Here is a 12,363-nt window from a genome sequence, read left to right as displayed (position 1 = left end):
GTTCTCAGTAGTCTCCAAAGTGCTCAAAATGTTTGTTGGCCTTACTTTCGGCTGATGAAAATAAAAAAATGATGTGTTCTAGTACTCTTTAGGATCTGGAAAGAGCTACAGTCCCCAGACAGTATTCTCTGACTTTTATTTGAAATTGTAAAACTACTGTATATGAAAATGATGCTTTATTTTGCAGGAAGTACACCTTTTGAGACATTAGTGTGATATTAGGACTAGAGAGATATTCAAGATACAGACTGTTTACACATATATCAGAAGTATGAAAATGCTATATAGTTTATTATTTTACAGGGATTTTTGAAAGAATAGTATACTTTTAACACTGAGAGTTTGTGTAACACCTATACAGCAATGAGTAGTTTATTCAGTCCAAGGTAAATAGAAATGACCTGAAATAAAACATAACAGAAAAGCAATTGCTCAGTTCTGTGATGTGAAGTGAATCCCTCCCTGGATGTTCATTATAAGGAATGAGATTAAATAGTGTAGCTAGGTGGCTGTGCCTTGGGTGGTATGAGTATAACAGTTGATATGTTTGTTTTTTTTGTAATTAAGCACTTTTTTGTTTGTACGTTTTTTCAAACGTTTCATGTATGACTGAACTGTAAAAGATTACAATGTATACCTGCTATCATTTTCATCTTTACATTCATGTTTTGGACCTGGCTGTCCCCCTAGATGAATCCCAACAATTTTTCAATTGTTTTTAAAGAAATGAGCCTGGTGTAATTTATGCCTCAGTATTTACTAAATCCAGCACTGTCCCCTCTCTGAGCCCATTGCAGTCTCATCCTCAGAATGCAACATAAAGGGAAGGCTGCATAGTCACAGAATCATGTAACAAGGTTGCAGTCTGCCCAGAAGCAATGTGGGAAGCCTGCTGAATTTGGCTGCATTCACAGTTATACATAAAAAAGGTAAACTGAGTAGATTTTTAGACTTAGTGGGATAGTGATGGTGTTACCTGGATGACATTAGTAGTGTAGTGGCTGATTCTGTGTGTTGCCTTGTTTTGCGCTTTAGTAAAGCATAGTATTACAGATTACAAAAGCAAAATCCTAATCCAGAAAATCCAAACATCACTTTGTAAACAGGAACAGACAAACCTATGTAGTATCATTTTTCTTTATGTAAAAAATGATTCCCTTACCCTGTCTGCATTTATTCCTTTCTTGACACCACAAAAGCACTACTATTTTTACACCATTCAATGTTTTTGAAAGTTGGTACAATAGACTAATAATATGATGGTATACATTAATATTATTCCTGTAGCACACTATGACAAGTGTGTCATAAACCTGCGAGAGAAGTACAAGCCGGACATGACTCCTGTACTGGAATGCATCTTCTCCCATGCCCAGGTGGCCAAGAAGAACCTTCTTGTTGCTATGTTAATTGTAAGTATTTTTCTCCTGGACTAATTGAATGTAGTAATGAGATTGGATATTCAATAAAAATCTTCAGAAGTTATTTATAAAATTAGAAAATGTAAAGCTTCAACAAAGGCTGTCTTGGTAATGAGTGGAGTAGGGGCAGAGTCCCAGCCACCCCCTCCCCCTTTCCAAGGTCTCCTTTGCCCCAACCGTGGCATTGGCTTGGCAGGTTGAGATGATGATTTTCCACCTAAGCAGTTAATGTCCTTAGTGACTGAGTCATATATTCCTGTAGCATTCCTCTATGGAGGCACATAGCACAGGAATACTGTATCATGCACTCTTTCTTGTGATGTCCCACAGCCAGCAACATGCATTCTCCTGGACAACAGTAAAGACCTGGTGGGGAAAACCCTGCTCTACGTCAGCCATGATTTTACATTTTTAACATTTTAACTAATCTATTTATAACTGCAAAATTATTCTGTCATATAGAAATAGAAAGACTGTAATAGTATGTCAAAAATAATTTCTACTTTTTCAAAAAAATAGGTTGCACTGTAAATATTATACATAGTGCATACATTAAGTGTCATATAAATTGAGTCCATTAGAAAACCGTGACAAATCAAATACGTTCATAAATCAAATCTCCCGTGATTAAGGGTCTTCTTAAATCAATCCTGTGAACGATGTATCCACCACCATCAAACACAGTCCCTTGCCAGAAACACAGACCCCAGAGAGGAGGTCTGCAAAGGCATGAAGCTGTACTCCAATTCGTATTTCACTCAAAGGATGTTTGGGTGCTATGATCTCCTCTCCTTGATCTTTATTGGCGCAAAACATGAAAGAGAATCTCCATAGTACAGTTCTATTGAAATGCTTTGTTAAAAAATCCAAGATTCTACTTACAAAATGCTGATCAACACTTGCACTTGCACTGGCTCCAGCAGACAGGGAATGATGTCAACACAGACTCCTCCTCCCTGTGCTGTCCGTGCTGACATCATCCCGTCTGCTGGAGACGGCACCAGCGGCGTTTATATATGCAAGTGTTTATCAGCATTTTGTAAGTAGAATCTTGGATTTTGGACTCAATTTATATGACACTTAATGTATGCACTATGTATAATTTTTAAGTTTATATATTCAGTGCAACATATCTTTGGAAATGTTTGGAAACATGGTAGGATGTTGTTGGGTGCAGCTGGATATTTTAATTTTACCACTAAAGCGCAGTGTAAGAGGTTTTATAGTGGCTTCAAAATAATTTATAGCCAGCATCACTGACATTTAATTTATGGCTCAAGAAAAATCTGAATATCAGACCTACTACTGTTTCTTCTCTCACCACTGTAAATGCAGGATCAGCTTTGTGGACGAGACCCAACAGTAACAGATGATCTTATGACTATCCTTAATGAGCTGACACAACTGAGCAAGATTGAACATTCAAAGGTTGCACTCAGGGCTCGACAGGTAAGAGCCAGCAGGCCAAACCACATCGAGCCTGACCTTAAAGGACTACTATTGAAAAAAATACAGAAATACAGATTAGTGTAAATAAAGACATTGGGAAATAAGAGGATGTTCTATAGCAAATACTGTAATTACATGTATTAACTGGTTCTGTCCATCATTTTACAATAGACCAGGCGGGATCGCTCTTGTTCTGGGAGGACATCTTGTGATGACATCCCATTCTTGGCGACTGGTATTGAGTTGTATCCCTTGGACAAAGCGCATCACCGGTTAGGGTAAAGAGCCAATGACGATAGCTCTTTACCATGTGATCATCTGTGTCCAGTCACAGCTGATCACATGTAAACAAATGTCGGTTATCGGCATTTCCTTTCCTCAGTGCTGTCACTTTCTGTGGAAAGGAAAGCCGAAAACTGGCTTTCCTGTGACAGAGAACATCTACTCTAATAATCAGGGCACTGATCAACAGTGCCCTGATTATCAGTGCAGCATATCAGTGTCCATCAGTCTAGGCCATCAGTGCTCATATATGTCACCTCATCTGTTCCCGTCAGTGCAGCCTCGTCAGTGCACATCAGTGAAGAAGAAAAATTCATTATTTGCTAAATTTTTTAACAGAAATAAAGAGAGTTGGGGTTTTTTTTTCAAAATGTTTGGTCTTTTTTCATTTGTTTAGCAAAAAATAAAAAAAAAACAGGGTTGATTAAACACCACCAAACGAAAGCTCTATTTGTCTCAAAAAAGATAAAAATGTAATTTGGGTACAGTGCTCCATGACCGAACAATAGTCATTCAAAGTGCGACAGCACTGAAAGCTAGAAATTGGCATGGACAGGAAGGGGGTGAAAATGCCCAGTATTGAAGTGGTTACAGTTATCAGAATACAATATTGGCCTTTTATGTTGTCTACAACTACAGTGGGGATCAAAAGTTTGGGCACCCCAGCTAAAAATGTGTATTAATGTGCATAAAGAAGCCAAGGAAAGATAGAAAAATCTCCAAAAGGCATCAAATTACAGATTAGACATTCTTATAATATGTCAACAAAAGTTAGATTTTATTTCCATCATTTACACTTTCAAAATAACAGAAAACAAAAAAATGGGGTCTGCAAACGTTTGGGCACCCTGCAGAATTTATAGCATGCACTGCCCCCTTTGCCAAGCTGAGACCTGCCAGTGTCATGGATTGTTCTCAATCATCGTCTGGGAAGACCAGGTGATGTCAATCTCAAAGGTTTTAAATGCCCAGACTCATCTGACTTTGCCCCAACAATCAGCACCATGGGTTCTTCTAAGCAGTTGTCTAGAAAACTGAAACTGAAAATAGTTGACGCTCACAAAGCTGGAGAAGGCTATAAGAAGATAGCAAAGCGTTTTCAGATGTCAATATCCTCTGTTCGGAATGTAATTAAGAAATGGCAGTCATCAGGAACAGTGGAAGTTAAAGCAAGATCTGGAAGACCAAGAAAAATATCAGACAGAACAGCTCGCAGGATTGTGAGAAAAACAATTCAAAACCCACGTTTGACTGCACGATCCCTCCAGAAAGATCTGGCAGACACCGGAGTTGTGGTACACTATTCCACTATAAAGAGATACTTGTACAAATATGGTCTTCATGGAAGAGTCATCAGAAGAAAACCTCTTCTACGTCCTCACCACAAAAATCATCGTTTGAACTTTGCAAATGAGCATATAGACAAGCCTGATGCATTTTGGAAATAAGTTCTGTGGACCGCTGAGGTTAAAATTGAACTTTTTGGCCGGAATGAGCAAAGGAACGTTTGGAGAAGAAGGGGCACAGAATTGAATGAAAAGAACCTCTGTCCAACTGTTAAGCATGGGGTTGGATCAATCATGCTTTGGGGTTGTGTTTCAGCCAGTGGCACAGGGAACATCTCACGAGTAGAAGGAAAAATGGATTCAATAAAAGTTCAGCAAATTTTGGATGGTAACTTGATGCCATCTGTGAAAAAGCTGAAGTTAAAGAGAGGATGGCTTCTACAAATGGATAATGATCCTAAACACACCTCAAAATCCACGGGGGATTACATCAAGAGGCGTAAACTGAAGGTTTTGCCATGGCCTTCACAATCTCCTGACCTCAACATAATTGAAAATCTATGGATAGACCTTAAAAGAGCAGTGCGTGACAGACAGCCCAGAAATCTCAAAGAACTGGAAGACTTTTGTAAGGAAGAATGGGCAAAGATACCTCAAACAAGAATTGAAAGACTCTTGGCTGGCTACAAAAAGCGTTTACAAGCTGTGATACTTGCCAAAGGGGGCAGTACAAGATATTAACTCTGCAGGGTGCCCAAACTTTTGCAGACGCCATTTTTTTGTTCTCTGTTATTTTGAAAGTGTAAATGATGGAAATAAAATCTAACTTTTGTTGACATATTATAAGAATGTCTAATCTGTAATTTGATGCCTTTTGGAGATTTTTCCATCTTTCCTTGGCTTCTTTATGCACATTAATACAAATTTTTAGCTGGGGTGCCCAAACTTTCGATCCCCACTGTATATACCTGAAAGAACTTTTCTTTTTAAAATGTTTGCAATGTTTTTATGATGATTTAAATCTGTAGTGCTTATGTATCCCCACTGTTTTTAATTTTAGGTCCTGATTGCATCTCATATGCCGTCATATGAGCTGAGACACAACCAAGTGGAGTCCATTTTCCTCTCGGCTATAGACCTGTATGGACATCAATTCTGCCCAGAAAACCTAAAGGTCAATCATTTGACTTATGAAATAATCAGACAAATACTAGTGCTGCAAAGCATCACAACTAATTACACTAGTGGGGCCTTTACACTATGAAATTGAAAAAAATTATGTTGAATGTTTATTTTCCAGAAACTCATTTTGTCTGAGACCTCAATCTTTGATGTGCTTCCAAATTTTTTCTACCACATTAACCAAGTGGTTCGAATGGCTGCCCTAGAAGTAAGGATCCTTTTTATTACAGTAAAATTGTTTCAGCTTTCATGTATTTTTACACAAATGACACTTAAATTCATTTTCCAGATATATTCATTAAGAGAAAATACCAGTGATGGGTTAATATGGAATTCTGTTAATAATGTTTATTCATACCAAAAAAAGTTCCTGTATCTATACAACAGTCAATAATCAGAACAGTTAGATTAACTTACTGCAATCCATGAATTGTGAAACTTGAAATTCAGTGAAATTTGGCCATAGACCTTATTATAAATTTTAATACATGAACCAGTTTATGAACGTTATGTATTTAGATATAGTAGGCCCCTGAAATGGATTGTCATATCTAAATATGCTAATTAAAATCTTGGTTTAGCTTAGCAATAATAAGACAAACAACTAGACTCTTAAAGTGAGCCTATGGTCAGACTAGGCATTGCAGACAAAGGTACTAAAATCACAACTTTTATCCTTAAGGGCTCATTCACAAAGTTGTTCATGGCTGTGCACTGCTTGGGTGTTTATGTTCATCTGGGGCTGCTAAACCTGTACAAATCAATGACGAACTGAGCGGCTCTGCAGCTGTCTGCATATAATTGCACATGGACTGTTTGCCTGCGGGACAGATGAGTGGCCCTCTATAAAAACAGTCTATGTACAGAGCCACTCATCTCTCCGTAGCTGCATGTAATAGCTTTTTAAAGTGTTACTAAACCTAGGACCCTGCATTCACTATATCTGGTCCCCCACAGAACACATAAATGCAATTATTTTAGTAAATATAAACTGCTAAATACCTTTTCTCATCAGCAGTTGGAGCAGACTTGTGACTCCTATCAGTGTTCAGCAGAGCACTGGTTAAAGCTTGTAGGGGGAGGTTTAATTCTCCTCTAGGAGGATGCAGGACCCCTGACCTCTTTCTGGACAGTGCTTATTGGCCCTGTGCTGATCACATGCACTCGCCCAAGAAAATAAAAAACTATCTAGCAATACACACCAAACTGAGCATACGCAGAGTGACTCCAAACCTCTGTTCGATCAGGAGATATTTAGGGGACAATGGAAGAAAGGAAGGATAAGAGAAGACAGGATCAAACATCCTTTTTACACAATGTGGAGAATTAACCCCTTAGTTTCCACAGTGAGTATAACGAGTATGCTTTACTGCATATACAGACTGATTTCACTGTTGTGGGTTTAGTCACACTTTAGGTGAATACATGTGGACTGCCACGGACAGTGGCCCCCTGTCACTGATTTGTATAGGCTACCTGTCCACAGCTAATGTAAACACCTAGTCACTACTCACTGCAGATGTACGCTGATCTGGACAGTGTGTGACCATGAATGACCATATAAATGAGCCCTTACTTTCAATGGAAGCAAAATCTTGGCAGTCTGCAAGCTTTCTAATGTAAACAATCAGCAGGTGATTGTAATTTGCTAGAAACTAACTGGAACCTTCTTTTAGAGTGTGTTTTGTGATCTTTGAGGATAAAAGACTTAAAAATACATGCAGCTACAGCAGTCAGTGATGGCAACTTTTAGTCTATCTTCATATATATGCGGGTGCGGGAGTTCATTTAAATTCACATTCCAGCAATCGCACACAAATGGTCTTGCGCAGGGGTTCCATTAACTCTTATTGGCACCCCCATGCACTGAAAAACGCAGTGCAATTTCCCGCAGACAGAAATCACATGGTGCAAATGTTTCCCTGCAGCCACATTTTAAAAAAGGTGCAGGGACCTTTTCCTTGCAGAAAATGCAGGCACAGCAGCCCATTCAAATGAAACTGCTACCGTGCCCACACACCCGTGGCACACACGGGGCCACATACACGAGGGCTAACGTTTCCTTTACTGCTTGTTAATATATGTAAAAACTTTACTGGCCATAGTATATGCACAGGAGGATTTTAAAGGATAGTTATGGCAGTTGCACATCTACAATGCCTTGTTAAGTAATTGTGTTTTATGACTTCAGGTGTATGTGAGAAGGGGTTACATAGCCTATGAACTGAACAGTCTTCAGCATCATCAGCTCCAGGATGGCACCTGTGTGGTGGAATTTCAGTTCATGCTACCATCTTCTCATCCAAACAGGTATGGTAGTCACCAGTAAGCTCTAAGCTGTTATGCCAGTTTTCACCTGCAGAAGATGAAATTCACTTTCAATTTTGTATATTCTAATATTCTAAGGTTTATAATAGATGTGTACTGACAATGTCTTATTCAGTCTAGCAGAGTTCATTGACTTCCTTCTAGTTGTGTGTTTTGCTTTGTAAACCCATGGACTTCACAAGGTATTTTGCAAACCTGCATGCACTCTCTTAACCAGAGGGTTGTAGGCCCTCAGTATTTCATCTTACCATACATTTATGACATACAATAGTCCAGAGTGAACCACTCTCTATTTAGACTTTATTTCCACAGCAATTGGGAACCATTAAAAATTATATTAGTATATTTCACAAGCAGTTAATTATTTATTTTTTTTAATCTGAAAATATAGTCTTCTAAAACATTTTTCTAGATTGTTAGTGGCTTAATAGCCTCAACAGTTTTAAATCTTGATGTGTGCAATGTTCTAAAGCAGGGTTTCTCAACTACGGTTCTTCCAGGGGATCCCTGAGCAATGAGAAATTTCTGCCTTTCAGTTAAATTCTCACTAACACCAATGATCTTTTTAGCTATCTAAAAGGGGGTAATTCTTCCCACTGAGCACAAATGTAAGGAGCATTCTTCCCACTGACCATCTCACTAACGTATCATGACTTGAAGACAGTAATTTTTACCAGGATTTCCCTGAGCCTGGAAAGTGATTTCAAGGGTTCCTCTGTGTTGAAGGCTGTTTTAAAGGAACAAGAAAGTAGAAAAAAACCCAGCAAATATTGGCAACATCCACAGCTTAAAGATATCACTGTAACATTCTAAAACCGTGTTTAAAAAAAAAAAAATATACATATTTCCCAGTTAAGCTCCTAACGATGATCATCTGCTGTAGTCGTTTTCTCTCAATACATATCCAGATTCACAAATATACATTAGAATCATTATGACTGTCCAACAATTTGGTTCAGTGTATGATAGTTTTTTTTACCACGGAACAATACCTTGGCATGTAGGTAAATGTCTTAAGCAGGAATATGTAATTTTAGAATTGCAGATATATGAGTACACTGGTCTCTTAAAGTGATACTAAAGTCTTGTGGTTGTTTTTTAAATAACAAGCATGTCATACTTACCTGCTCTGTGCAGTGGTTTTGCACAAAACAGCCTGGATCCTCCACTTCTCGGTTCCCCCGCTGGCACGCTTGCCTCCTCTCGGGTGCCCCCACAGCAAGCAGATTGCTATGGGTGCACCCAAGCCAGCGTGCTCCTGAGCCGTGGCTCTGCATGTCCTTTCACACACAGAGCTGCGGTTCGGCTCTGCTATCTCCTGATTGGCTTCTGGCTGTAAATGACAGCAGCAGGAGCCATTGCCTCAGCCAATCAGGAGTGAGGGTCCCCGGAGAACCGAGGCTCTCATGGACATCGCTGGATCAGGATGGGACTCAGGTAAGTGTTAGGGGTGCTGGGGGGGGCTGCTACACACAGATGGTTTTTTACTTTCATGCATAGAATGCATGACAGCAAAAAACCTTCAGCCTTTAGAACCACTTTAAGATATAGGTGTAATACATTTAGATGATTATGAAATGAAGCATTCTGATTGGACCTCCTTGTGACACTTACTGTCCTGTTATTTGCCCATTTGATTACAGAGAGTCCAGCCCAACAATGAGCAGGTATGAGTGCAGAATTATCTCTACGGCATGGAAAATGTTTAAATCCCAAATACAATCTCTTCCAATAATGCTATAATTTGTGCTTTCAGCTTTTGCTTTGAAGCTCTCCTTAGCCAGTTGTCAAGGAGCTTTAACAGCGCATTCCTTATTGACTTGTCCTTGTAGTTCTTTTGTGTGAAAGTAATGTGACTCTAACTGCTGGTCTTTGCTTTCTCTACTTGCTAATAAAATTAATTTCTTCTTTGCCAGAAAGAAAGTTCATTTGGAACTCTTGAAGTCACCTGGTTAGAGACCAATCAATGTTGCCAATGGTGCCTTAGCCATTTTTCTAAAATGCAAGAATTTGTTTTAATTCCATGCCAGAATATCTGACCTGGGATTGTCCTTCTGTGTCTGTTTTGAACTAGTGCTGCTTTAGTGTAGATAACTTATTTCAAAGAGCTGCACCATGTATGAAAGCTGGAGCAAGGAAAAATAGAGGTAGCAACACAGAAACTGTCTAGCCATTAGTCTTATGATGCTGGTTAAGAAAGGAAAGCAGGAACTTGACTCATTGTTAGGGTAATGGCAAAAAGGTAACTGCTAAAAAACAAAAACTTCATGTACATTCCTTTAACGTTTGTTTTATATAGGAGGCTCAATGTTTATTAGATGGGATGTCAGCAGTCCACCTTCCTCAACTTATTGTACCACTGGTTGTCAATCCCAACTCTGATTTTTGTACATGGTTTCTGGTTTATTAGGAAAATAGAGGTGTGTGGGTAGGTAACAGCTGGAATTGTATCAGTTTTATACCATTCAAGCTGTTATCCATCCAGGACAGGGTACAATGTAAAAACTTTAATTTTATTGGCTGATATGGGTAACATAGATGCTTTTTCTTCCCTGTATATGTTCACCATTCGCTTTTGTGGTAGTAATGAGCCAAGTTATTTAAATGTAACTGGCTTTGAAATGTAAAGACATCTATCTGTAAAATGAATTTTATAATATTTGTGTAAAAAAATATTAACTACATATCTATTGTAGTGCTGCTACTTTCCAGCCAAATTTGATTTAATTTTTTTTAATATATATATATATATATATATGTGAGAGCAACTTGTATTTTACATATGATTTTTTTATAGAATGGTGTTCTGTTAAGCTTAGTTAAGAGAATTATCTATTTTCAGTAACAGGTACATTGCACTGGGTAAAATGGTGATCTTCATCGACAAATGAATATGGATATGACAAGAGCATACATCTTTTTGCATGATGTTGAGTTTAGAAAGCACTTTTTCTATTTTAATTAAGTTCTAGGTGTAATTAAACAGTATTTAATTAATGTACTTTAAACATAACCTACATAGTACTTTGGGGAACACAGGAGTAGTCGTTCAATCAGTATCATTCAATCCAGCAACTGCTCCTGATGCTGCTGATTGCAAGTGTGTAGACTTCTGCTGAAATTTGATTTTGACATTTAGCACAAGTATTTCTGTAGCTCCAGAAAATAAGATTTTTTGAAATGATATGACCTTGCCTCATTTAGCATTCTCATATTGCCAACCTAGTGACAAAATCTGTTAGTTTGTATACCTGTCATATGTTAAAATACAAATCTAATTGCAAACTGTACTGTGGATACAGTATAACATCACAATATTATTGCTTTACTTAAGTTTTTTTCTTGGCTTTAGAGCTGTAGTTCCACTGTGAACATGCCATGTCTTCTATTTCTTTACTGGTATTCCTAGCCTCAACACTTTGCTGTTTCATTTAATTACCCAAGAGAACCAATAGTAGAACTGATAGCCTATAGATGTTACTATTATTTGTTCACATACAGGATGTCTCTGCCAATCAGTGCCACACATCTTGAGTTAAATCGCCAGAGCAGTGAACTCTTCATGGACAATGGCTTCTCTCCTTTGTGCCAACGGATGGGAGTGATGGTGGCTTTTGATAAGTTTGAGGATTTCACAAGGTGATTCTGTGTTATGTGAGGGATATTTACTTCTGTAAGAAAAAAACAGTTGTGCCTGCTTAAAAATTAGATGACTTTTATATCTTACGCCTGGTAAGTCAATTAAATAAAAAATAAAATTAGTCATTGATTACGTTAATATGATCTGCATTAAAGCTGATCTTCAGGCTTCGCATTGTTTCTCCTAAAACTTCCCTATCTCTTGCTAGAGTAGTTATTGGTGACATTCTTTTACTATACCTTGCTCCTGGGAAGAAATCATCTCACAATCTCTGTATTCTGAGATCTTCCTACTTTTTTGATGGGTTCAGCATAAAATTGCTGGGAGGATGTGATGGGACAGGTCACTCAGCACACAGAAACCACACTGGGGTAAGCAGTCTCCTTAACAGTAAATGCAGGCTACAGGACACTTAAAGGATAAGTTCACCTTTTGGACAAAAATAATAAATGCACATTTTTTTTTTCAGGTAAAAAATTGTGCATGTATTATTTTTGTCCAAAGGAGCCTGTACAGCATTGCACCAGTGATCAGTAGATCTCTGATGCCATGCAGTTCTCCTGCAGACCTGTTAGAATATCTGCTTGCTGTACGAGATATATGAGCAAGCAGATATACGGACAGGAAGTTTCAATGAACTACCATGGCCCTGCACAGCGCCGTGGTAGTTCATTGAAAACTACAAGCCGACAGCTGCTAAGGCTTCGACTTGTAAGCACTCATTCACAGAACACTGTGAATGAGTGACGCAGCCATGTGCGTGGAGCCCCGCAAT

General features: G+C 38.4%; 1 protein-coding gene across 2 annotated transcripts in view; it reads left to right on the top strand.

Moving 5' to 3' along the window:
* ACACB (acetyl-CoA carboxylase beta) overlaps window positions 1-12,363 on the top strand; it is a 107,208-nt gene that overhangs the window by 53,701 nt on the left and 41,144 nt on the right. Inside the window, exons 23-29 of one of the 2 annotated variants that reach the window (XM_089675762.1) lie at window positions 1,288-1,412; window positions 2,757-2,870; window positions 5,499-5,612; window positions 5,739-5,828; window positions 7,812-7,930; window positions 9,592-9,615; window positions 11,450-11,587. In XM_089675762.1, coding sequence (XP_089531888.1) covers window positions 1,288-1,412; window positions 2,757-2,870; window positions 5,499-5,612; window positions 5,739-5,828; window positions 7,812-7,930; window positions 9,592-9,615; window positions 11,450-11,587 — 724 coding nt within the window. The remainder of the gene's footprint in view (window positions 1-1,287; window positions 1,413-2,756; window positions 2,871-5,498; window positions 5,613-5,738; window positions 5,829-7,811; window positions 7,931-9,591; window positions 9,616-11,449; window positions 11,588-12,363) is intronic. The other variant, XM_089675764.1, reaches the window with a different exon arrangement.

The sequence above is a fragment of the Staurois parvus genome, unplaced genomic scaffold (assembly GCF_062004578.1).
Source record: "Staurois parvus isolate SC_StPar_1 unplaced genomic scaffold, SC_StPar_1.0 ptg000158l, whole genome shotgun sequence".
NCBI lineage: Eukaryota > Metazoa > Chordata > Amphibia > Anura > Ranidae > Staurois > Staurois parvus.
The sequence above is the reverse complement of the archived record's forward strand: the minus strand, read 5'-3'. Positions and strand labels throughout refer to the sequence as shown.